Raw genomic sequence first — 26570 nt, 5'->3', positions numbered from 1 at the left:
TATTGTCTCTGCCCTGGCTCTACATAAGCCTGCTTAGAAGCTCCAGGATAAAAATTGCCCTCTGTTTCTGAGCTGGGCCAGCAACCCGCAGACGGACCATGGACTCCATGAATGAGGGTGGTGGTGCAGCAAAGAATTGAGCGCGGCCATCTTGTTGACCAGCCCACCGATCATCTCTCCCTTGCTCTAAGTTCTTCCTGGAACAGGTGGGACATAAAGACACAAAACGTAAATGTCAATCCTCTTGCGCAGTCCCTGGTGCTGGGTTAGGCCCACGGGAGCTCCTCAGTCAACACCTGCCTGCTGCAAAAGATCATCTGCTCACTAAGGGTTTAAATTGTCAGCCCCTTGAAGTCAGCGCCATGCCAAGTTCTCCTGTGGATTTGCCAGTACCTGGCCAGCACATGGTCTGTTGTGGGACCCCATTCCTGTTTAGAGAGAAGGAGGTGGAGTCTTTCTTCCAGCCAGTTTCCCCATGGCTGGTCTGTCTGGGCCAACAAAGAGGCAGCTTCAGTGCAAAGCAACCCATGTCTTGATAGATGCTACCTCCGTGGTGGATGTAAGTGGCTTGGACCCCATCCTTTGTCCTTGTCCTATTTCTCTCTATGGACCCTTTGTAACTCTGACTTCCTAGCATCCCTCTCCCCTTCCACAGAAACAGACCAACCGGCTACTCTTGACTTCATTCTTACATTCTGCTTGGTCTAGAACCAGCAGCATTGATATCACCTGAAAGTTATTAGAAATGCAAGCAAATTCTTAGCCCCATCCCCACTCCACTCTAGATCTACTGAACTGGAAACTCTGAGGGTGGGGCCCAGCAACCCACGTTTTAACTAGCCCCCCCCCCCCCAGGTGATTCTGATGCTTGCTAACATTAGAGACTGCCTGCTTTGGAGAACCGTGAAGGCATCCCCCACCCTGCTACTGGGTCAGGGTTGGGCAGATGGCAGACTGGAGAAGTTAGTTACGGAAAAACAGGCTTACGACAGTAAGTTACTTTCCATTATAGGGAGTTCTGAAAATGCCCCATGACTTCCTGCTTTATCTGCCCGTGACCTGCAGTATGTCTCCTGAGTTCTTGCTGTTGGTAAGAGGACACCATAATTGTAGCTTTCGTTCCTGAAGACCTTCTGCAAGGGGACCCACCTGAATGTCCACACAGGTCTTCCTGGAAGTGCCTTACCACATTCAGATGCTTTATCTGCTGTTTGGGGTTTAGCAACATTACATCCATAGTGTTTTGAAGCAATGGGAAGAAGACAAGGGTGGTTCTCAAAACATAGGGTCAAAGGAATGGCTGTGTGGCTCCCAGGCAGAGCAGACACAGAGGCCAAGTCTGGGGTCTTCCTCTTAGATGGCATCCCAAAACACAGAGGCTCCTTGACATTATCAGGAATGGTTTATTTCTTTAACTAATGATTTTATCACTGTCTCTAGAAAATTTGGGGGGAGAAAAAACAACTCCCAAACTTCCTGCCTAATCTTTTATATTTCTAAATATGTTAAACTCGATTTAAGAATAAACCAAAGTACCTGCAATATATTTTCATGTTTTTGAGCTAACTCAGTTGTCTGGTGCTATCAAGGCTCTTAAAAGGTTTAGTATCCTGTTTGTTTACATTTTCTCCAGATTTATTTATTTTTCAATGTGTTTCTTCTCAAGCTCCAAAGTTCTTGGAATTTTTACCTCCAGCGATGCTTTACCCTGCCACCTCCTCCGAATTTTCCTATTAAAGCCCACCTTCCCTCTGCTTCTTCCTCTTTGCCAGTTAACATGATTGAAAGAAAAAGTTTGCTGACATTTTAATGCCTACTTGTGAGTCCTGTCACCGCCAGATAACGGATTTGCACCGAAAGACCTTCAGCATCTGCAAACAGCAAGTCAGGTCCTGTGGCCTGTGGGTGGGAGGCCTGGTTGCTTTTTGGAACCTTTATGGGGTCTTTAAGACACAGCTTGGGAATGGGTGTCCATACCAGGGAGACTCAAAGTGTATTCTGCACACCAGCATTCTCCACCAGTATAAGCTCGTTGTACTGGTCCACAATGAGATAAGTACAGAAACTGAGAAGATCTGACAGAGTGTTTCATGTCCACTGAATCTAATAAATATTCAGGCTTTTATTTTGCATGCCTATTTTTATTTATTTTCTAGTAATTTATTTTTATTGTATTTTACATAAGTATTCATCTGCATTGAATAGGAAAATTTTTTTGAAAAGTAAAAACTGTTCTCACAATTCAGTCCCTACTCTGTCATGAAGTAGTTTTATGACCTTGGACATGACAGTTCAGCCTCCTGGTTTTCAGTTTTTCCTTTTCTAAGATGGGGCAGGACTGGGTGGATTGAGTATTTTTTCAAACCATGGTAAAAAAAATGCTTATATCATGACTCAGCTCATTGCTTATCCTTGTTATGTGCTAATCAATTTGGTATTTCCTATTCTAACCCTTCTCTTCCTTTTCATCTAAAAAAAAGAAAGATGTGTGGGTCTGGATCTGCTAAACTGATTGCATGACCCACAAATGGGTCCCCACCTGAGGCAGGAAGTGGTGAGTTAAGTGGCCTTTAAAGAGATTTCCTGTGTGTCTGACTCCAAAGCTAGCCAAGAAATCAGCTTTCAGGAGCTAGCCAGGAATGAGCTCTACTAACTAGCTCAAAATTAATTTTGCTCTTTCCAAGACTGTGCCAGCAGGGAGTTGTCTTCTTTTATTTTCTAAAATAAAAGAAAAATAATAGAAATAAAGTAAGATATTCATCCGAAATTCCCATTGCTTATCATTATTGTATCTATTTCAAGAATACCACAGATGTGTGAATTGGTAAAAATTATTAATGCTTAATTCCCAGTGTTTGTACGAGCCTCAGTTAGAAAAGTAGGTTCAATTTGGGATTACTCAGGGCATATTCCTCTCAAATGCATTATCTTCCTTGCTTACTGCTGCAAACCATCTCAGAATCCAGTCTTCAGTCAAATAATTTCCTATTTCTTCCTGGGGATTATCTGTATATTCACTGTTTTTTATATAGAACCCAGTATAGAATGTTGTTCAGCTGGTTACCATAGTTACAAAAAAGGAAATAGAATCTGTTAAAGGGGAAAAAAAAAAGTAAAAAAAATCTTCTTCGTAAAAGCACAGTCCTCTTACAGAGCTCAGAGTAACTCAGTCCCTCCCTGACAGGTGAAGGACACGGAGGAAAGGGTCTAGGGATTTCTTCTCAACAGATTCCAACAGGTGATGAATTGATAAGAGGGTGTTTGGCAGGAGCAAGTGCCAGCCCCTTCCTTTTGATAATATACGATTTTAAAATAGACCAGCCCTATCAGCACATATAATTCATACCTGAAAATATGTAGAAACCTGTTCATAACAAGAAACTGCCCAACCACAGGACAGCTGACAAGCCCAAATGTTTGAGTATCCTGCTGTCTGGGTGGGCATATATGACCAAGTTTTCTCCAAAAGGTCCCTAGTTTGGGGCCCAGAATAAGAACGAGGGCCTTTAATTCTCTATAGCTTACTGTAATGCCTGGACACATCCCAGAGTGTATTAAGCAGATAATCAAAAAGTATTGGCAAAGTCCCCTGAAGGATGGGAGAAAAAATATGGAACTATTAAACTTTACCACCGGGAAACCCCTGATACTGCATCCATCAAACATTAGGGACATTCAAATCAATAGGCCCCAAGCCCTTGATCTTGAGGCTTGCTCTTGTGAAGTTTATGTATGTAGTGGAGAAGCTTAGCCTACCAATAGGTATGCCTAAGAGTTACTTCTGGAGGACCTCTTTTGTTGCTCAGATGTGGCCTCTCTCTTTCTAAGCCCAACTCTGCAAGTGAAACCATTGCCTTCGCTCCTACGTGGTACATGACATCCAGGGGTGAAACTCTCTCTGGTGGCATGGGACATGACTCCCAGGGATGAGTCTGGCCCTGGCACTGTGGAATCAACAATGCCATCCTGACCAAAAAGGGGAAAAGAAGTGTAATAAATACGGTTATCAGTGGCTGAGAGAGTTCAAATAGAGTTGAGAGGATACTCGGGAGGTTACTGTTATGCATGCTTCCATTAGACATTGCTACCTATTATAACTTGCCAAATCCCAACCAAAACCATTCCAACCAATCCTAAAGAAAATCTTTGTCAGAGTCTACAAAGCTTACATGCACTGGGGTGACTTTCCAGAAACCTACAACTTACAACCTCCAGATGGGACCCTGGACCAGATAAATCCTGAAATGCCAAGGAATCAGCCTTTCCAGTATATCAACTAGTTCCATCCCCCATCCCATGTTTTTGACAACCCCTTCCAACATGAAAAAGTTAGAATGGCCATAGCCCAAATACCCATAAAGAATGGGAGAAAGATCAAAGATGATGGTGGAGTTAACAAACCCTACCCTCACCTTTTAAAAGATCAAAGGTGAGGGTACGGTTTAACAAATAATTATGAATAATTATGAATATAATTATGAATAATTATTTGTTGCTGAATAATTATGTTGCTATTTCTTTTAGTCTCCAGTACCTTAGAGCAGCTAGAAGTAAAAACCTAAAATGGTGGAACTATAACCTATACCAAACTCTAAAACCTGTTTTACAACTAATTGTTGCAATGTGCTTTGAAATTTATTGCTTTTTTTTTGCATATATGTTATTTTTCACAAAAAAGAAAAAAAAATTCTTCTAGCCTCCAATGTTTTGGAGCAGCTAGAAGGATAAATCTGAAATAGTCTAATGGCAACTGTGCTGGTTTGAATTTGTGCACCCCAGAAAAGCCATGTCCTTTAATCCTCATTCAATATTTGCTGGGTGAGAGTTTTTAAATTATCCATGGAGATGTAACCCACCCAATTGTGGGTGGTTTTTGATTAGATGGTTTCCATGGAGGTGTGTCTCTGCCTACTCAACGTGGGGTTGCTTACTGGATCCCTTTAAGAGGGGACCATTTTGGAAAGAGCTACAGAGCCCACGCAGCCAGAGACCTTTGGAGATGAAGAAGGAATACACCCCTGGGGGAGCTTCATGAAACAAGAATCCTGGAGAGAAAGCTAGCAGATGTAGCCATGTTCACCATGTGCCTTTCCAGTTGAGAGAGAAACTTGAACTTCACTGGCTTTCTTGAACCAAGGTATCTTTACCTGGACGCCTTAAATTGCACATTTCTATAGTCTTGCTTTAGTTGGGACATTTTCACAGCATTAGAACTGTGGACTTGCAACTTACTCAATTCCCCCTTTTAAAAGTCATTCTGTTGCTGGTATAGCACATGCTGGCAGCTAGCAAGCTACAACAGTAACCCATAGTAAACTCTGAAATCTGTTCTGTATCTATTTGTTGAAGTGTACTTTGAAAATCATTGCTTTTTCTTTCTTTTCTTTGTATATATGTTATATTTAACAATAAAAAATGTTAAAAAAAAATCCTAGTTTCTTATCTTGTCCATTACAAAAGGGTGGGGTGGGGTGAAGGGAGGGTGTTTAAAGAGAATGGGACACATGAAGAGAACTAAAGCACAGGAGCAGGTGAATTTGAGGTTATTTGCTTCATAAAGGCTCTCTTTACATTCACATTTTTAGTTAGCTTCCATCATGTTTCTGAATTAGGGTATATTACATAAAATTAATTTCCACTAAATTCTAGAAATACAGCTGCAAAAGGCAAGGCACCGCAGGATTCTAGGTTAGATCACAGTGCATCCTTGCTATAGCCTCAACACAGCAAGCTGCAGTCATTATTTAGGGACTTACTTGAGAACCCTATTTGCCATTTCCATGAGAACGATGGGTCTAGAAGAACCCTTAGCAGCCCTGGAATCCATCTGTTCTCATTATCTCCAGAAAGCGTATTTTCCGGTGCAGTTTCCACTGACCTAATAAATTAATTAAATTTCAATCCTTACACTAGATCTCAATCAGAAAACACAGATGCTGCAAACAGATATGTTTGCTGACAAGATTATGCAAAAAAAGAACATTAAGGACCTTTACATATTGTTATCTTCCAGAAGGCATAGATTAGGGTCAAGGAAGCCTTTTCCAAAGGCTTTACAAAATAATATATTTTTTCAACACGATGCACACTGTCAGCTAGACATAACTCAAGCCCACTGCATGTTTTGATTCAGGATATTACACCAAAAAAAGAAATTCTTAGTCCTTCTTTGGCTAAATTGGACTTATCTGCTGAGTCATCCAGAATTTCTGCCAGGAAATTATCTCAGCTAAATTCTTGAGTCTGTGAAAGAAAAAGGAAAAACTTGTTTTCAAGAGATACTTAAAATGCATTGCAAAGGAGAATTGAACTAGTTTGAAATCTCTGGAAATAGAAAATTTAAGAATTTCTTGCAGTTTGTTGTTTCTAACAGAGATTATAAAGAAATCAGATGTGTTCCTTGCGTTTCTCAAGATGAATTAAATCTATTTGCTAGTGAGGTAGGTATAGTAGCAGCTGGGGCGCCACTCTCTGGGGGCTCAGGTCCCAGTACTTGAACTATAGGGGTTCAAGAATGAGCGAGGTCCGGTAGAAGGCCTCATTTTTTCAATAAAGGAGGAAGCAAGGTTATCTATTGTGGTTACCTAGTGAATGCTCATTTTCCTCTTCTTCTTTACTGAAAGAACACAGATTTTATCTGGGGGAAGCAATCTGCTCAGATAAAACAATACATTTTCTAGCTTCTTTTGTGTCCAGTGGTGGTCATGTGATTCAGGTTTGATCATGGAGAAATCACAGGGAATGCTCTTTAAAGGTAGCAGTCTTAAGTGCTGTGGGCCCATTTTGTTCCTCCCCTTTTCCCCACTTTTCCCTCCTGGAATATGTATTTGATGGCTGGTGCTACAGCAGCTATCTGTGACCATGTGGATGAAAGCCAGTGCTATGACTGGCAGGACAAAAAGTAAGGAGTCCATCCATCTTTTTCCTCCACCTTTTTTTCCTAGACAACATCTATCTTATAAAGACAGGTTTGCATTTGATGACATTAGCAGTTTTTATTGAGGAAAGAAGATGCTTTCTTAATTCATTTCAGGTTTAAAATCAATTCTGCAAACATTGATTAAAACATGAAAGGCACTTAAATAAGCATAAATATCTCTGAAAACACGCATTACCTATGTGCATATGTTCACCATTGTTCAGATTTAGAGCTTTGACTCTACGAAGAGCTTAAAATGCTTTTTTTTGTTTGTTTTTAAATAACAAAACATTTGACTGTTGTGAAATACCAATGCAGAACACCTTGGGCAAAAGGTTAGCAAGGCTTCAAAGTCATGTTTTACTAACACCCATCTCAGTTCATATAGAATCCACAAAACACATCTCCTTGGATATCCCATCTGGCCTCTCAGCTTACCCATTTTAAAATATCAAGGGCAATTAAGAGAATTGTTCATTCAAATCTTCACAATCGATACCAACTTTCTTTCAAAAATTCAAAAACTGATGGAAAGTTGCTCATCTGCTTTCCAATCCATTTGTGTGTAATTTCTGAGGTCTATGAGATTGAAAAATAATTTCTGTCAAAGCCATTTATCTAGTTTTGTGGCAGTCACAAATTCAGTTGCTCCCAAAACAATCTAATAGGCTATCTCCCAATTACTTTTAATGGCTGGATTGATGTACTAAGCACTTATATTTGAAAACCCATCTCGACTGTATTAGCAAGATCACATGCAGTGGGCAAGTGGACAGAGGCTTTACTGATTTACAAAACTACAAGCTGCTTCGACATTTACTTCAAAGAAAACCACACTTCAGCTCATTTACTATTTCAGTGAAAACTTGTAAGACAGAGAGACATCTTAAGGGAACACGGGAGGCAGTAACAGCACACCCCACAACCCAAGCAGGGCAGAGGGGTGGGAGGAAAAAATGGTACATTTGAAAGTCTCTCTCTTTGGGACAAGGATATACGAGGCTTCCACAACTCCTATGTATTTAATAAAAAATGTAAACATCAATTTGATTTAGGCTCAGCTTCAAAACAGTTGTAAGGCATTAATCAGAAAAGTAACATTTAACATTTGTTTCCCTTTTTTTCTCACCAAAAGTAAATGGGCTGAAAAGTGTACCCATGTGGATGAATGGAAGACAACCTTGGAAATATTCCTTATAATTATTAACTTGAAGGATCGTACAACATCATAAACCACAGTGCAGGAGCCGCTGGTCCCCGGGAAGAAGAGACTGGCTTATGGGCGGCCTCCGGAAGGGGGCGGTCGAGATATAGGGAAGCATTTCTTGTCAGGGGCGGCCCCGGGAGGGCGGGGAAGGGACCGGCCCGGGTGCTGCCGCTTCGGAAGCCCGGACAAGTCCCTAGGGCCCCAGCATTTCCCCGGAGATGTCACCACAAGCCACCGTGCCAAGGACACCCACAGCCAATTTTGGCTAATTTCGTTTTAATTGCCGCTGAAGCAGAAGAGGCCAAGGCACAGGGCGTGGAGAACAAAGGGCCTTTCAAAGCCAGAGTTTTGGGGTGGGGGTGGGCGGGGCTGTCCCACTCGCGTCTTAGTAGGCACAGGCACAGACAATGGTGTTAGCTTCTCGATGGGAACCCCAGTCGGCAATCCCCAAAACGACAGAGCAGGACCACATTGCGCGGAGGGGAGGTATGGGGCGCTGCAAAACTCTCCCTTTGCGCTATTCACGGGACGGAAAAGTATTTGGTGTTTTGCTGGCTCCATTGGGGGGCTTTGGTATCATTCTCCCAGGCCGAGGCCATCACGCCTGAAAGCTGGAATGAGCACTTTGCAACTAGGCACGGCCCAAAATCTGGGCCAGTTCTCCCCAGGCACCGAGTAGCAGGTCATCGTGCCCTCTCAGACGCGGGGCACCTGGTGCCTTGGCTGCTTCACCCAGCACCCTTCCCGGGAACCAGGGCGTTCGGACTAACAGCCTCCAAGAGCCCGGGAAGTTCACAGTCCCCTTGAGCCTTCCAGGGAGAACGAAAGCAGATAAATTTAAAAAGAAAAAACACAATGTGTGTTTGTGTGGGTGTTTGATAATGGTCCAAGCTTTAATAGCGTGGTAAATTATTTATCTTACTTTTTATAGCTAGCATGCAATCAACCCCTAACACACTGCCACAATTGAGAAATGTCAAGGTCTACTCAGCCGCGGCTAGATGGAACCACTCAACATTGAAAGAAAAAAAGAAAAAAAAATCACGTAATGGAAATGCAGGCCCTTCAGCCGGCAAGTGGCCTCGGGGGATCACACCCCTCCCACCCTACAGGAAGGGGGTTGCTCCTGGGAACTTAAGCCTTTAATTCCTTAGACTCTTGCTTCTTTCCCAAGCTTCAGAGTAAAGGGCTGTGGGCATCTCTCCTGTTTGGGTTTTTAAGAAGTTAATTGTTTTAGCAAATTGGTCCATTCAAGTTAATCTCCTTCTCGACCCTTCAATAGCTTTGCTTCCTTTCATCACAATTCCCAGCCCACACTTTGATAAATGGTGTCTAGAGAGTGCAGGGGATGGGGTGGGTGGCACGTGGGTGGGAAGGGGGGAAGTGAGGGGATGGATAAAAATTAAGCAAATATTAATTATGCAAAGAGGTGAATAATGGCCCTTCCTTCTTGGTTTTTTTCCACAGTGACGTGGAACAAAGGTTGGTCGTGGGAGCGGGTCAGCCTTATAATTAGGAAATGTTAGAAATGGAAGAGGCCCTAAGACATTCTCTTTGTTTTCCAGGCAAGGAAATTGTGGGAATGGAGCCGGTGTGACCCCCAGAGCACCCCTTTTTCTCATGACGGCCAGCTCTATCTTGGGGCCTCTGGGGACCAGTTGGAAGGAGGGGAAAAGCAGAGGGGATTTAGGAAGTTGTGCAAGATACCAATGAGGCTATATTAGGGGGTGCGACCCTGCCACTTTCTGCTTATACAGGCCACGCATGCAGGAAGCATGACCAAGAGGAGCAGACACTGAGCAGGAGAGTGTGTGACTGGGGAAGGAGGGGTTCTGATCCTCTGCAAGGAACCATGATCGGGCACAAGTAGTTAGGAGACCCCACAAAATAAAAAAAAATACCACACACAATTTACCTTCTCCATTTTCTATGCATGTGTCATATGGCAAAGAAAGATGGCTCAAAGATATCCCAGTGCCAGAATTTTCCTGTTCTTTTTCAGCACAAATTATTTTTTTGACCTGTGGAGAGACGGCTTTATTCCAAATAAAACTTGAAATAGGGTTTTTTTTCCCCCTCTTTCTTTTCTCCGTTCCTTTTCTATATAGCGGCAACTCTTTCCCAGGAGAAACAGCCTTTTTCCATACATGCCTGTAGTTTTGGCTTTCTTGATCAATGGTCAACGCATTTTCTTTCATAGGGCTGTAAAGAGCAAGAGTGTTATTTTGAACTGGAGTAGACCTGGCTGTTGGATTTATCATCTGGAAAGAAGCCAGGGAAGAAGCCTGCTGAATCCCCTGCAGCTGCTTCCACAGTGACTTACCCCCTAAGTAGAAAGCAAGTTCCCTTCTAGATGATACACTGTAAAGAATGCAGTGGTCATTTTCTGTTAATTCCGTTCTAATTTATGCTCCGGAAAGAGTGACGATCCGCATGAACTTGGCACATATTTTAAGCTGGTCTCTCCACCTCATTCTTCAATACTTTCGCTCGGACCTCGCGCTGCCCTTCTGAGGCTGGGTGTCACCTAAGCCTCATGCAGAGCCCGGGACTGGCCCCTCCTCCTGAGCACACCTTACCCCCAACCCCGCAGACTCTCAGCCACAGGGAAATTTGTAAACGGAGCAAATTCCGCCGAGGCTGTGTCGATTACACATGATTAAAGGGGGTCGGGGGCGGGGGAAGTCATTGGAAAGCTATTCTTTACCTAAGAAATCATCCCTTAAAAACCCCACAATCCAAAGTTTTGATATTTGGTGGTTCTTGGATCATTTCTTGCTAGGGATACTTTAATAAGAACAAACTCTTCATAGGTCATCCAGACGATGTTGTTTTCACTTAAGCTGTTAAGGAGGGCTGGACGCAGATCCAAGATAACAGAGGACGTCATTTTATTGGATGTCCACAGGAAGTTTCATCACACAGGGAGGTGAAGATGGTGGTTCGAATGGCACAACACAACACCTTGTCTAACTACTAAACAGAAGGCTAAATTATATTTAATGTGATAAAACCCAGCAGCCTTCTGACCTCTAGGCTCCGCCTGCCCAGGCATAATTAAACTGAATAAATTGACAAGTGATGACACTGTCCCTTAATCAGTCTCAGTTTGTTCCACTGTCCTCCAATAAAACAACACTTGAAAATTCACAAAATAAAAGAAAGAAAGAAAAAGCAGCATTTCCTTTTGAATACCCACACCACTGTAATACATACCGCAGTGTGGCATGCAAATCCACATCCGGGCTTTTTTTTTTCTCCATGTAGGTTTTTGTTTTTTAATTAACAAATGGAATAGCAATTGTCTATTTCAGATATTAGTAGCATAACATTTAATTGGGATTCGGTCTGGCCACGAGTGTCAAAGACCTCGGGTGTGTACATCACAAGAGCAGCAGCAGACAGCATAGCATCCAGGATTCCAGACTTTTGAGCCCACCCTGCTGGTGGGCTCCCACCCTCACCCCCGAACACCCTTCATATCCCCAAGGCCTGAAAATAGCATCCTGTCTATTTTCCTTTTGTTCAATGCGGTCAGGGTGGGGGAAAGAAAATTCAAAGAAAATAGAGCTGTGAGAATCTGGGCCCTGCCCCGCCCCCCGTGCCCGTCAGGTGTGGCTCCAATTGCTTTTTAAGTGGTCTTTTACCCCAGACCCCAGAGTTGTCCTTTCCACCAGGACGCGCTGTGCAGTCCGAGCATCCAGCGGTGTGAGAAGCGCAGAGGCCCCTCCAGCTGCCCCGAGGTCAGGGGCTCAGGCGGCTCACACCGAGCTGAGCGGCTCACACCGAGCTGAGCTTGACCAGGCCGCGCACCGAGTCCTCGTGCAGGGAGTCCTGGCTGGCCAGGCCCAGGACGTGCACGGTGCGGCTATGGGGGATGGGGCTGCCCGCTGCCAGCATCCTGGGGGGCGAGGGCGCCTCCTCGGGGGTCAGGAACTGGTGGCCCCCGTGCTCCTCTTTCAGGGGCATTATGTCCGTGAGCGCGGCCTCGGAGCTGAGGTTGGGCATGGAGGAGGGCGGCGTGGGCTGGCCGAGCGTCAGGCCGGCACAGGGGGTGCCCAGGCTGGGCTTGCCCGGCAGGTGCAGCTCGTCGCTGGTGAGGCTGGGCTCGCTCTGCAGCAGAGGCGTGGCCGCGGCCTGCAAAACGAATTTGGTGCTCTGAATGCACTGGTCTTGGTCGCACTGGAGAGCAGGAGGGAGCCAGCAAAGAGAAGGTGAGGTGAGACAGGCCGGGGCGGGAAGGGAAGGGGCGGAGGGGTGGGGGAAGGGGAGGATGTGAGAAGAGAAGAACTGGTTAGTGATTCCTCCGTGGGACAGGAGGCAGAGAGCATGCAGGGGGGCCGGTTTCATGGAGATACACCCAGGAAATCCCAGTACCTGGCATACATAAATAATCTGCTTTAACTAAAGTCACCGGCAGGTATGCAGGCTGCCCCTCCCCCTCCCGGGAGCCACAAGCGACCATAGATGTAATGCGTGGCCTTGGTCCGCAGGGAGGATGTCACTTAAAGACAACTATATGGATAGGGGCACAGGCTTTTGCCATCTACATCAGTCGGAGGAGGTTCTTTCTTGTAGGCTGAAAACTATTTAACCCTATTGTTTTAAAAATACAGGAGCAACTCAAGGTCCAAAGCCTCTGATCAGACTGTTCTACAAAAGTCCTAGAATCACCTGCTGCTAAATATTCATCAGCTTTAATAGCCACTAATTGAGCTTGCATTCTTTGCTTTTTCTTTTGCCTGGGCAGCACCGGGCATCGAACCCTCATCGTTTGCTTTTTAACTATGGAAGAGAATGTGAATTCTTTCCTCATAAGTGTTCTTAAATCATATTACATCTTGGTTCATTGTTTTAATTTACTTACCCAAGAAAAGAGCATAAATCACATTTCTAGTCTATTGAATGTGGATCCTTCCAGCTTTGCAAACCCTTCCTTGAACTGTGGGCAAGTTTCAAAATAGCTAAAAGAGGCTTAACATGACTGGAAATCTTAAAGTTGAGCCTGTGGAGTGGAAACTCCTCGGTGAGTTTCAGAAGCAGCTTTTCTATGAGATGGAGGGGGAATAGATGCAGATATCAGTTGAGCATATTATGAAGTTATGTTCAAATAATAAGCCCAGGGCTCAATTTCATTTGTTTAGAAGTTTTTATAACAAGCTTGTTTCCACTCTTTTGCAAATGAAGACCCTGATGCTTACATGGGTTGGATGACCTTGGTTGAGCATCTTGGAGCTAAGAGTACGGGAAGGATCCAGGATTTGAACCAGGGATTGCTTGACTGCAAATCTCTTCCCATCACTGCATGTCAGACACGTAGTAGGCACTTAATAAATGCCACTTGTCATATTATCCCATCCTCTTTTTCAGAACTCTAGTATCACTTAAGAAACATGTACCAAGGCCTTTGGGATTGTGTCTCAACCTCTTCCCGCTAAGGGGCGCACCCAGCCACACTCCACCACTCACCCACTTCCAGCCACAGAAATGATCCAAACAATTCAAAACACAGCCTTGGGGTGGGGGGGACGAGTTCTTTTGGAGGTGCAGATCCTTGGCCTTCTCTTATTTCATGGGCACTAGTGTGGGTGCCCTTCCTAGCCAGATGGGTTTCTTTCTAAAATCACAATGGTAGTCCCTAGCCAGGATGAGAACATTGCGGGGTGGGGGCGAGCACAGTCTCTAAGGAATTTGCTGTCTTAGAAGTTCAAAGACCTTGGTTCCAGGCAACAGTCAAGCTCATAATGGAGATTTAAAAAGGGAAACAAGCCCGGGGAATATCTCTACTTTTCTATCATCCCTTCATCCCAATCAATGGAACTTCAAACACAGAGAAGCTGGGGAAAGCCTTGGAGGCTGAAAAGGGGGCTGGGCAGTGAATGGGGAGCTAGCTATTGGGATGAGATGAAAGGTCATTAAAAAGTACTTTAAAAAAAAAAGTATTTGAAGGCAGTTGGTTGTTAAGCATTATTTTGCATTAATTTCCCAATCATCACAAGCAGTCGGAGTCGCCAGCCTTGTGTGCTTCTGCAGGGAATTTCAGCTCAGGTCGTGGAGTTGCAGATCCCTTCTGATGGAAGATGCTAACCAGCGTGATTGTGAAGGCTACAGACAACTTTGGTCTGTACAGGTTTTGCTCATGCTCCCAAGAAAGAAAACTGGTTCAGTCTTAACAGGGCAGAGGAAATCTTACTGATTAAACATTCATCTTCTGGAAATTATCCTAGGGTTTTGAATATATTGTGCTTCTCAAAGACTGTACTATGAAAATCACCACTTAATATCCTTGATGAGAGAGGCAGCTGAGCTTCTGCAAGGCTTCTATTTTCTGCAGCTCAGCACAGCTCCTGAGCAGGACTGGTCCTTGGTTCAGAGAAGCCCGGCTCTCCGTGCAGTTACCTGTCCTGAGTGAGTGAATCTTGTTTTCAGCCTTCCCTTCTAGAGTCCTCCCTCATTCTAATACCTTCTGTCTACACAATACCCCCAGGTTCAAGAAAAGATGAAATTGCAAATTAGATTCGCTCCTCTCTGTTGACCTGAAGAGAGCCTTTTTCTATTGAAAACTAATTTGCAAATTCTATTTTAGGAATCTGCCCACAGTCCCTCTGACCCGTTCTCCTAGATTCACAGAAAATGCTGTTAGAGCTGGAAGAGATTTTCCAGGCCATATGGTATAAACCCTGAGGGAAAGAGGGCCCTTCCTGACTGTAGCTATCCCCTTTTCCCTCCTTCTCACGTCCACCCTGCTTTTTGCTCTCATTCCAGTCCTCTTCCTTGATCACTTCCCACCTACTATGCTGGGCTACAGGACTCAAGGGCACCTGCTAGAACCTTCTAGGCGAAAGTGGCTGTCAACACGAGTCAATTAGCTCCTAACAGCTTGAGTTCACCGAGTAGGGTGGAGGTGGAGTTTGATGTGCCTTCTGAGACTTTAAGCCATAAGCATCCCTTTGCTGATTTAAAACAAGACAACAGGTACCCAGAGGGGGATTTACTGTGAAGCTAATGAAGCTTAAGCTTCCCATTCCCTCACTTGCATGGCCCCCTTTCAAGGCCTTCTTCCTGCCACACTTTTTTCTTAAAGAGGTTTCCCAAGCTGCACGTGATTCAGGCCCCTTCAACCTGCATCCACACTGGCCACACCTACTGGCTTGTGACTACAGCCAAATTTACGACTTGCTAAAGGCATTAACCTGCCAGTGCTCAGTCTCGGACCACGACCCGGAGGCAAATATCCCTGTAGTTTCCTAGGGTTAAAGCTTCTCAATTTAAATATGTGGAAGAGAAAAACTGACCCTAAACTATTTGATTACCAAAAAAGTAGAAATCACTGCAAAATGACTATTTTGAACCTTGACTTGTGTTATCTGACTCTAAAGCACCTTTTCCAGATAGGTGTATCTCTGTAGGAAAGATAAACTTTGCTACACAGAAAACCTTTTCTACATGTTTAAACATCTTAAAACATTACTGCCATCCCAAGAATAGTTATGGATATTTCTTGTTACAGAGACTGCCTTCTTATTAACTTCCTATTAATCCCCTCTCCCCTCTCCTGCCTCCACAGTTCACCTGGGTCCATCAACCCAAGAGATACAACTTTCTTGTATCCCATAACTGTGAGAAGGGTTTGCCACGTTCAGACTGACTTTTGCTCATAAGACCAGTCCCGTTTGCGGCAGAGTCCTACAGTACAGCTCCCCTACGCATCTTCTATACGCTTTTAACAGGACAATGCAATGTATCATTCTCATAATATTAACTTTGCCTGTTTTGAACATCCTCTTAGGAAAAAAAATCAGACAACAAATTATTTGGGGAGCTCTTATCTTAAAAAAAAGACCCACGAAGATGGGTTGATAAACTCATGACTGCCATTTTCATCTGAGAACCTCATGGGTGGGGGAAATGGTCAATATTTTCAGCTTATTGTGGAGATGCCCCAATGAACAATATTCTTGTACCTCTTTTTTTTTTTAACCTTTGCTTCTAATTCTCATTTGCCCATCTCTTATTGATTTTTCTCCCTATTTTTTTCTTCCAGACCTCATCAGTTCTCTTCCATCTGGCCCCACTCCATCCATTCCTTTAACCGATTTCCCTCCCACATTTTTTTTTTTTGTTTCACTTCACCCCTCTTTTCCCTGACCTTGAAACTTTCTGGCTTTTCCCTCAATGTCCCTTTTATCTTCAACCAGTGGAGGGACACATTATCGCTCACTCTTTTCTCTTACCACTAGGGGGCAGTGTTTATATTCCAGCACTAACGCCCAGTAAGTCTTGAGGCATATTTTACCTAACCAGTTATATAATCTTAAGGAAAAACAAGTAAGACCCAGATACTTGAGAATGACAGTCTGTCTACTATCAACAATAAATTGAAAAGATCATGCATGTTTTCATTCTAAGACAACCGTTTAAAAGGTCATATTTATCAAGTATTAGTTTGGACTGTATAAAATTGCCATTTTTTTTTTAGGTCACAAATTGGCCAAATGCCAAGTACTAATAGAATAAAAGTTTGATCTCTAGTAAGAGCATCTACAGAAAGACCTTTCTGCTGGAGTGCCAAAGCATTGGCTGTAGTTGCAATATGTCACCATGACAGATAATTTACTGCCCAAATGGAACATTGGCATTTAACTTGCAAATAAATTTATGGCTTCAGATGTTCTTATGTCACACACATTGTTACTTAATACCATAATTTAAAAACACCACAGAGATAATTTACTTTTTGTTTCTGCAGATTTTCAAATAAAATGGATATGTTGAAATACATGAGCTGACTTGTCTGGAATACATTTATTGTACAGATTAAATGTTAGGAGTTTCTAAATAGTCTGTACACAAATTTCTGGAGATTTCCAAATAAAAACATGAGCCATTTTATTTGAATACATACCCTAGCTGACCTCTTGTCTGGAATACATCTAGTGTACAGATAAAATGTTAGGAGTTTCCTAGACAGTCTGTACACAAATTAAGAATAAATAAAATAATTTGTTTTGCTCCAATTCTGTCAAAAGTATTTGAGTTGGGCACTGTTTATTTCTGCCTGGCTGTGGCAAGCCTGTTCTATGGTTTCCTGAATGTTCATTTGCAGTTATAAAAGCATCACATTCTTCTAAAGCCCACGTAAAACATAGTTTGAGGTTAGCAGGAGAACTTCCTTTTATTTAATATAATCACTTAAGTTTGCTAAAATTATTTTTCTAGTATATTTGATTTTTTTCAAATTATGCATGGAGAGTTTGTCTGCAATACAAGTTCAATAAATCATGCAACTGTTAGGCTTAGATTTGTTTTGATATTGGATTAGGGGGGATTTAAAATATTAGGTTAAGTAAATATACTAAATGATTTTCTAAAAAAAAATTCCAACAGTTATGTACTATGTTACTATCTTTGCATTTACTACCATGATCTGAACAGATCTTCGTAGTTATGAGTACCAGATATAAACATAAACTATGACCTGATGCTTACAGAAATTAAATCATTTGACAATGAAATGAGCTATGCACACTAAAATCTGCACTACGTCTGACAGCATGACTGCAAACACACATTTCCAAAGAAAGAACTTCAGTAATAATACTGGCAATAATAAAAGCCAATAATGCGGAAAATAGGAATAATTAAAATATAATCCTCAGCTACCACTGGGGAGGTCTGCACATACTTCTAGTGGGACCCCTCAATTTTAAAAGAGTACAGGTAATAAAGGCTGTATCTGGGGTTACACACAGTATTTTAATGTGTCAGATATCATTTTATTACTTCTTTAACATTTCTTGCTCGGGAATTTTTAGTAGAGGGAAGACCACATGGGCACTAAGTAATCACCACCATTCCCAATTTTTGTAAGATGATAAATTAATAGTACATTTAACTATTTGTGAGATAATAAATAAGATGTCAGTGGGTACTTTGATGCTAGTTATCTGTTAATATTTACCTAACTTTGCTGTCCTGCAATATCAGGGTGTTTAAGTCTGATAAAACCTTTAGCTCTAATATCTAAAATACTGAAATTTCCCTAGGAATACTTCTCCTATCATTAAGTAAATACCTTTCTGATCTGGATATTGGTTCTAAAATAAAATGGTAGACACGACTTTGACCAAAGATATCTAGGACCTCTTTTCGTAGTTTTACTTTTCTATGCAAATGAAAATCCTGAGTCTGATAGTAAATCTAAATGTCTCAAAATGTTCTTCCTTCAAGCTAAGCACCGGAAATGGTTTTAGGTGGGAGAATCATGTCTCATGGCTATTTCACTATTTATTGTTGGTGGGATGGGTAGCAAAACTGTGGTCTGGGGCATTTGACCAGTAATGGCTACAACATATCCTCTAATAATGGAAACAAGGCATCACCTACCAAGTATGATAGCTAACTGATGCAGGAATAGTCTTCCCTTTGTATACAATTATAAACTGGCCAAAATATATGGAGCGAATGGTTTCAAGTAGTGGACAACACACAACATAAGTCTGCAGTTCTTGGATGAAGGGACATCCATAGGGTGAGTCTCATGATCACCCAGTTCTTTGCTTGGGAGGAAATTTCCAAACTATAGTATAGAGCCAGTGTCTGAGCCGAGAATAGCAGTCCTGCTAGCTAAGGAAGCAATCAGTTTGGAGGAAGTTGAGGTGCCAGGAAACGGTACGTGGAGCATTAGAGAAGCGGGAGAGAAGGGGTCCAGAAGTCCTTTTGAGGGTCCCCATGAGTCTGTAGCCAAGGCCTATGCTGTGCATAATGCCAAGGCTTATCAGAGAGCAGTACAATGGGGTTGAGAGAAGAGCAGAGATATGAGAGAACGAGAAACACGGTGTTGCAGGGCATTAATCTCCAAAGACTTGTTAACATTCCTGGCATCCAGCTAAGACCCTGGAAAGTCTGTGCCACAGGAGTAAGAACCATGACCTAAGATGTATTTGAGACCCACCTTAACAAAGTCTAAAACCAAGCCATGATGAAACTGCAAGGAAGCAAAATTGAGAGATTGCGTTCTTTCAAATTACAGAGGCCTGGAAAACATCTTGGAATGTTCACAGGTCTGTATTAACAAATACAATATCAAGCCTATGCAAGTTCAAGGTCATTAGTCACTGAACAGAACTGAACTAAAACAATCAACTATTCAAAGGAAGATAACAGAATTCAGAGTCTCTACAATGTATTATCCCCGAAGTAAAGTATTTAATGAAAAATATCAATAAACATACAAAGAAATAGGAAAATGTGATCCATAGTTAAGGAAAAAAATGATCAGTAGACATCAAATCTGAGATAGCCTTGATGGATTTAGCAGGTAAAGACTTCAAAGCAATATTAAAATTATATTCAAATAATTAAAGAAAAATATCTCTCAATAAATAGGGAATCTCAGTAGAGAAATAAAACTCCAAAAAAGAACAAAATGGAAATTCTAGAACTAAAAAGTACAATAACTGAAATGAAGAAGTCACTGGATTAGTTTAACAGCAGATTGGAGATGGCAGACGACTCATGAAGGTGAAGACAGATAAAAAGAAATTATTGAATCTGAATAATTGATGGAAAGGGTTGGGAAAAAATTAACAGAGCTTCAAGAACTTATCCCCTGAGAAAAATATCAACTGTAACTGGAGTTCCAGAAGAAGAAAGAGTGAAATTGAGGTAAAAGACTTTTTTTTAAAAGAAATGACCAAAAATGTCCCAATTTGATGAAAAATGGTAACTTTTGGATCTAAATGCTCAGTGAACCCCAAGCAGGATAACTACGGAGATCACCCTTGGACCAGGTTCATAGCTCACTTGGGGTTACAGATATATTTCCACCTGTACAAAACTTTTGCCAGATTCCCTGATAGACTAGCCTGAAGTACTGCAAAAATGGTTTGGGCTTGGAGGAGTCAGTGGAGATTCAAATAAAAGAGTTAATTCATTATGTCATTGATTAATCTTGTCATCTATTTCAAAGCAGAAACTGAAAATCCTCCATTGGCATTGCCTGGTCAAATTATGACCAGGTTAGATTATGGAAAGGACATGCCTTCAGTCCCATAGCCTGGTTTTATGACTCATCATGGCACATTAATCATTCCTCTGCAGAGAAAAGCCTATGTGGAAGGTTTCCCTGGAAGGACCCATTCCACTCCATTAAAATATCTTCCCTCCTAAGAGACATCTGGTAGGGTGATTAAAGAGGAACACTTGTACTGGAGTTAGGCTGCCAAGGCGAAATCCAGCTAAGCCACTGATTAGCTTAACCTTTCTGAGTCTCAGTCTCCTCATAGGGACCATTAGAATCCACACATCATATGGCTCTGTAAGGAAAAATGAGATAATAAAGTGTGTAAAGCATTTGACTCAGTGCCTGGCACATAGTGCACACACACTCTGTCTTCAATTTAACCAGTACTACTGAATGCTAATTACCACAGACACTATTGCAGATACTGGGGAGATAGGGTTGGACAAATGGCATTGAAGCACTCAAATATTAGCCATTATTAAATCTGAAAATGTTTTTAATAGTGGGTATAATATTTCATTCATAATTGGAATTCATATATTCCTGGTATTTGACTTAAGTTCCCTTAAGATCTAAATGATTGTTAATAGAGCTTTTCATAAGAGCAGATTTTAATGGGGGGAGAGAAGATGAGGTCAGTGGGTTGTGGGGACTGATAAGATGTAAGAGAAAAATCACCATACACGGTGATTTTTCTTTATTGAGTAATGTTTCTTTATTGAGGTGCAAATAGTATGTAAATAGGTGTAAATGTTTCTTTATTGAGGTGCAAAATAGCATGGGATTAAGAGCATGGACTCTGGGAGTCAGATTGCAAAATCTGTTTGAGGCAGGTTAACTCAAGCTCTCTGTGCCTTAGTTTTTTCATCGTAACATGGAGTATATAGTCCCAGCCTATAATTGGGCTGTGGGAAGGGTTAGCATGAGTTGTCTCTGTAAGAGGCTTTATGGAATAGCATCTGTAACATGGTAAACGCTATCTCAGTGTGGGCATAAATGAACTGGAAAGAGGAGGGCGGGTGGAGACGCTTCAAGCTTCACGTTCAGCTTAGTGCCAGCCCTGACTGCCCATGACTGTTTTCTGTCTCTCTAGTCCTATTCACACGGTAATCACACAACAGGAGCCCATAAAGAACAACGGAAGTCATAAAAATGCACATTCTCTAGGTGCGTGAATGGCCGATAACTGCAGAGGAGGATGGAACACTATCTGGCATGGGGCTGACTGGTCCCTTTGCAGGACTGAACAGGCTGCAGCCCTGGAAGGCAGAGCAGCGTCTAGACAATGGGAACTGCACTGGAAGGGACCATAAAGGTCAACATTCAGCCCCTACCCCCATGATGGAATCCTCTGCGTGACGTCGTTGGAAGGGGCTCAACATCCCCAGCCTGAACGTCTCTGGGGTGGGGCCTGCTGTCCTCTGTGACCGCTGGCTGGGTCTTTGCCATCCCCTTCTTGGATGCAGCAGGAGGGGTGTCCCTGCCCACCCTCTGGTCCTAGTTCTGGCCGCATAGAACACATCTCATTCTTCTCCACCCATGAGAGCTTTCAGATCTGGCCTCTCCTGCAGATGGGCGGGGGGAGGGGGAGAGCCATGGGACCGAAAAGGTTCTCCCGGATTTAAACAGAGTATGAACTGGGTTTCTCACAGCACAGGCAACGTGGTGAGATGGAAAGGGCCCTGGACTCCAAGGCAGTTGAACTGTATAATTTTGCTTTTGCATTTAGCTGTCGATGAGCAACTCATTTACTTCGTAACTAGTAATGATTTCTATGCAATCACATGTGTACTTGGGAATGCTTATGAAGTGAAGAAAACTTAACCAATGAATCATTTCTAAAAGGCAATGACATTTTCATGGATACTATACTTAACAATTAATGAAGGTGACATATTCATGTGCCTCATAGACCCTGAACATTTATTAATTTTGATTTTGTAGTTTTCTTTTCCTATTTTATAGAGCCTATAATTTTTTTTTTCCAGATCTTAAAAACTGTCATAGCCCCTGGGAAAGCTCACAGGCACTTTGCCCACAGTGTCTAATGAATAAATGGGCCCTGATCTCTGGTCTTATGGGTTGTGGATTAATTTTTTTCTACCAAGGCAATTCCCTTATGAAGTCACCCTGCCGTTTCACTGCACCAAAGAGAACTCCTTCCCTTCAGTCTCTAGGTCCACGTTCAGACTGGAGCCTTTTGAAGATGTGGCAAAACTAGAGGAAGGAAGGAGTGATAAAAGGAAGCAAGGAACAAACTAATATTTGTCAAGAACCTTCCACAGTGAGTCCCTGTGTGGAAAACTTTCATGTATGTTCAATTGAATAACAGACACTTGTTAATAGCCTTATGTTATAAATTGGTAATGGGACGATGACATAGATCTCCATCAATTCCAACCACAATCTAGGAAGGCGAACATTATTATCCCCGCCTTCATTTGCATAGTTTAGGTTTGTAGAAATTAAGTGGCCTGTCCAGGATCACACAGTTACAAAGTGGCAGTGTAGGCTCGCCAGCCCTGGCCCTCTGATCCCAAACCCCACTTTCCCTCTACTTCCTCACACCGTGTAGAACACTTCAGTCTGTCTATTTTGAAATCTTTTTTCCTTCAGTTATCATTTAGAAATACCATATTATATTATCCTCTTTAGTATCCAATGAAACACGAAACTTAATTGGGCTTGGTTGGGGAAGAATTGGCAGGGGTAGGGTGGAGAGGTTAGGAAAATATAATAAATGCTGATTCTAAAAATACTCTTGCAGATTGTAACATGAAATTGGATTAAAACACCAGATGACAAAGGTGAGCAAATCTCATGTTATTCAAATGCCAAAGTGACTGATAGTTCTAGGATGATGACATTGATTTGCATCTTGGCTACTGCAAAGTGAATTCCTACTAATCAAGTCATTCCTTCATAAACATGGGGAATAAACCGTCTCTGAGCTTTATATCCAGCGACCTGCTTGGCATCTCCCTATCACCAAATCCACATCTAAAACGGATATCAGCCTCCCCCTAACTTGCATTTCCACTTGTCTGTCTCATTGGTGAGTTATATGACCACTATCAAGCTGAAAGGCTAGGAGGCATCTCAGACTGCTCCGCTGCCAACCCCCGACATTAATTCCAATCTCCAAGTCCTGTGCTGTTCCTTCCTCTCACCTGAATCTTCCTCTGCTGTCCTGGTCAGCCCCTCCTTGTCACTGGGACTTCTGCAAGGGTCTTCTCCTGATCTCTCCACCCCACAGAGCCCCCAGGTCTCCTCCATTGCTGACAGCCTGAGATATCCCAAATGAAAGTGTGATCAACTTAAGGCTCAGCAGGGGCTCCTGCCATTTACAGAAGAAAATCCAAGCTTCTTATAAGGTACCCAGGGCTCTTTATGACCTCTCCTGCCTGTGACACCTGCTTTGCAATCCACACAGGGCTTCTACATTCAACATGTAGCTCAGATGTCATCTCCTCCAGGAAACTATACCTGTAACCCAAGCCCTCCTTTTTAGAGATCCCCCCCCCCCAGACTTGCATATCCCAGCATATTCCGTTGAAATTCTCTGTTTCTCTGAATAGACCATGCGTGAGTTGAGTCAAATGGACCTAAAGTGTTTCAAGATAAAAGAAACTTTCTTTGTGCTAGAGCAAAAAAGTAGCTCAAAATCATTACATTTAACTGAAACTCCTGGAAGAATCAAAGAGAAATCGAAGGCAATGATGATGGTTTCAATCCTAGCTGCCTACTGAAATCACCTCCAGAACCATTAACAGTACCATGTGTGGGCTTGCTGGGCGGTTCCGACTTAACTAGCTATCAGCATTATGGTTCTAATGCACAGCACCCCGTGCCGAGACCCACTGGAAGCTAACTCCCCGGCTCCCAAAGGTGAGGACCAAGGTCTGACAAGGTTTTTCTGACACCCAGTTGACTTCTGAAAGAGGACTTTCTGAGTTGAAGCCTTCTGAAACCTAGTGGAAAGCACTAGGTCTTGAAAACACTAGCTTGTGACTTTGAGCAGCCCAGGCATATTTTAAAGCTTCAATTCCAATCTCTGTAAAACAAGGACACCTTGCAGGTTGTTGAGATTAAATGAGATAATCATTGTAATAATGATATCAATATAAGCAGCACTTATATAAACTTCCTATGTCCTAGGCACCTACCTGCGAGCTAGGGCCAGGCTATTACCCTCCATTCACAAATGGGGAAACTGAGTCCCAGGGCAGTTCAACAACAGCTATTGAGTGACAGAAGCTGGGCTCAGAACCTAGGCAGTCTGGCTCCAAAGTCCCTGAAAGCATTGAACATGCTGCATGGCACAGAGAGAATACCTAATAAGTGGTAGTGGTCATTATTATTGACTCTGCCAACTGTAAAGGGTGACAACCCCCAGTAGAGACCCGCTTGACTGCTCTGTAGTTCAACAGCACGCAACCTGGTTCTACTTTTGGAACTCCCTGAAATTCACCTTGTCATTCTGATAAACTCAACACTGAAGGATTTGTGCTTAGGTTTTCACATCTAACTGGTGATTGGAATGCAAGAACTCTTTAATTGACTGCGAGCTCTAGCTATATTTTTAAAAGGAAATCAAAAAATAGATGGCAGATTGCTTGGCAACTTGCTGGACCTACCATTCTCTTAGTGTTGGGATCAGGCTTTCAAAAGAGCAGAGGGTAAGATGCCCTGGGTGTCTACTGCTGCACCAGAAACGTGAAAGTCTGAAGGGCTTCTGAGGTTCCTTCTGGCCAGTATGCCTTGTGTGCCATGATGTACTGGCTCATTTTGCAATGGATTTATCTTTGGTTGGGATGTCTGTTATAGGCAGCCTAAGTAAGTCAAAGGAAAGGAGTCCTACAATTTGCCCTAAAGAATTAGTTTTATTAACAGTTTTGAAATAGTTCATTTCAATGCTCATTTCTCCATATTTTGATAATTTCTGGAAACTGCTGGGCATGTGTCTTTCTCTCGGCCCTAACATTACACAAAGGGGGAGAAGGCAAAGCAAATGAGGTAGGACCTGTGACTCATGCTGGAAGACACTTTATTAGAGATTCCTGGCTCTCTCAGCTGGAAAAGTTACACACATTTCATAGAATGTTAAAAGAACAAAACAAAACAAAAACCCAAACACCGATTTTTCCCATTCAGGGCTTACCCCACATGATTCTCTACTCTCACTGAGGTCCTTGGCTACTGCTTCTCTTTCCCCTCACTTTTAAGAATTACCTTCATTTTCTGTTTGTTTTTCCTTTTTAAGTCCTTAAGTTTTCCTCCTCTCATCCATTCCCATGATAAAACAATACTGATGTAAGACATAAGACATGACAACAAATTAGACAACTTAGATGAAATGGACAAATTCCTAGAAAGACCCAAACCACTGAAATTGAAGTCTTTGAACTCAAGAAGAAATAGAAAATCTGAATAAGCCTATAAAAGTAGAGACTGAATCAGTAATCAAAAAACTCCACATGAAGAAAAGCCCAGGACCATATGGCTTCCCTGATGAATTCTACCAAACATTTAAAGAACAATTAATATTCTTCAATTAATTAAAAAAATTCTTCAAAAAATATAAGAGGAGTAAATATTCCCAATGCATTCTATGAGGCCAGTTTTACACTGATCCCCAAACAAAGACAACACAAGAAAACTACAGACCAATATCGCTTATGCAAATAGATGTGAAAATCCTCAACAAAATACTATCAGACCAAATCCGGCAAGGTATAAAGAATTATACACCATGACCAGTGGGATTTATCCCAGGAATGCAAAAACTAGAAGACAGAAGAAAACCAAAGCCCAAGGCTCCTCTCAGGGGAAGCTGGGTGTGAATCCTTCAAGGCTGTGTTAAGTGCTGGGTTATTCCATCTCGGAACTGATGGTCAGAGCCAGTGGAAGAGTGGGAAGAGCTGAGGGTCAGAGTGTCCCCTCTTCCAGGAGGAGGAAGGGGGCTCTCCCCTGTGGGTGGGGGCTGCAGATGTTATCCTTCACCCTTTTGACCTGGTAAAAACCAGGGACTCAAACTGCTGAGTCGGGAGGGGCTTTGGGTACAAATTAGTCCAAACTCCTGTTTTACAGAGAAAACTGACGCCTTGAGAGGCAGAGTGACTTGCTAACAGTCAATAAATTACCTGGGGAGAGCCAGGACTGGAGGTCTAGGGTGCTGGTTCCTATCTGGTACTTTTTCTCTTACCCAAATTATTTCCCACGATTGCTCAGAGAGGCTACTATTGCCCACTTATCCAGTACTGATTTCGTGCTGGGCATGGTTCTAAGGGCTTTAGTTATATTAACTCATTTAATCTTCATAGAAATCCTACAAGGTAAGATGTCAGTGTTCCCATTTTTTGAATGAAAACACTTGAGGCAGAGAGAGAGGCTAAGCAAGTGTCAAGGTTACCTAGCTG

At 42.6% G+C, this 26570-nt stretch overlaps 1 protein-coding gene across 4 annotated transcripts in view; it reads right to left on the bottom strand.

Moving 5' to 3' along the window:
* The window catches only part of ZDHHC14 (zDHHC palmitoyltransferase 14), a 417907-nt gene that overhangs the window by 33722 nt on the left and 357615 nt on the right, over nucleotides 1–26570 (bottom strand). For 2 of the 4 annotated variants that reach the window (XM_077149346.1, XM_077149344.1), the window contains one exon: nucleotides 11290–12308. The exons of 1 other annotated variant lie outside the window; for it this stretch is intronic. In XM_077149346.1, the coding sequence (XP_077005461.1) occupies nucleotides 11907–12308 (402 nt within the window). In that variant the 3' untranslated portion in view covers nucleotides 11290–11906. Of the gene's footprint in view, nucleotides 1–11289; nucleotides 12309–26570 lie in introns of those variants that run through there. One more of the 4 variants, XM_077149345.1, reaches the window with a different exon arrangement.

Source organism: Tamandua tetradactyla, chromosome 2 (assembly GCF_023851605.1).
Source record: "Tamandua tetradactyla isolate mTamTet1 chromosome 2, mTamTet1.pri, whole genome shotgun sequence".
In the NCBI taxonomy this organism is placed as follows: Eukaryota; Metazoa; Chordata; class Mammalia; order Pilosa; family Myrmecophagidae; genus Tamandua; species Tamandua tetradactyla.
Note: the sequence above shows the minus strand (reverse complement) of the source record. Positions and strands in the feature narration are given on the sequence as shown.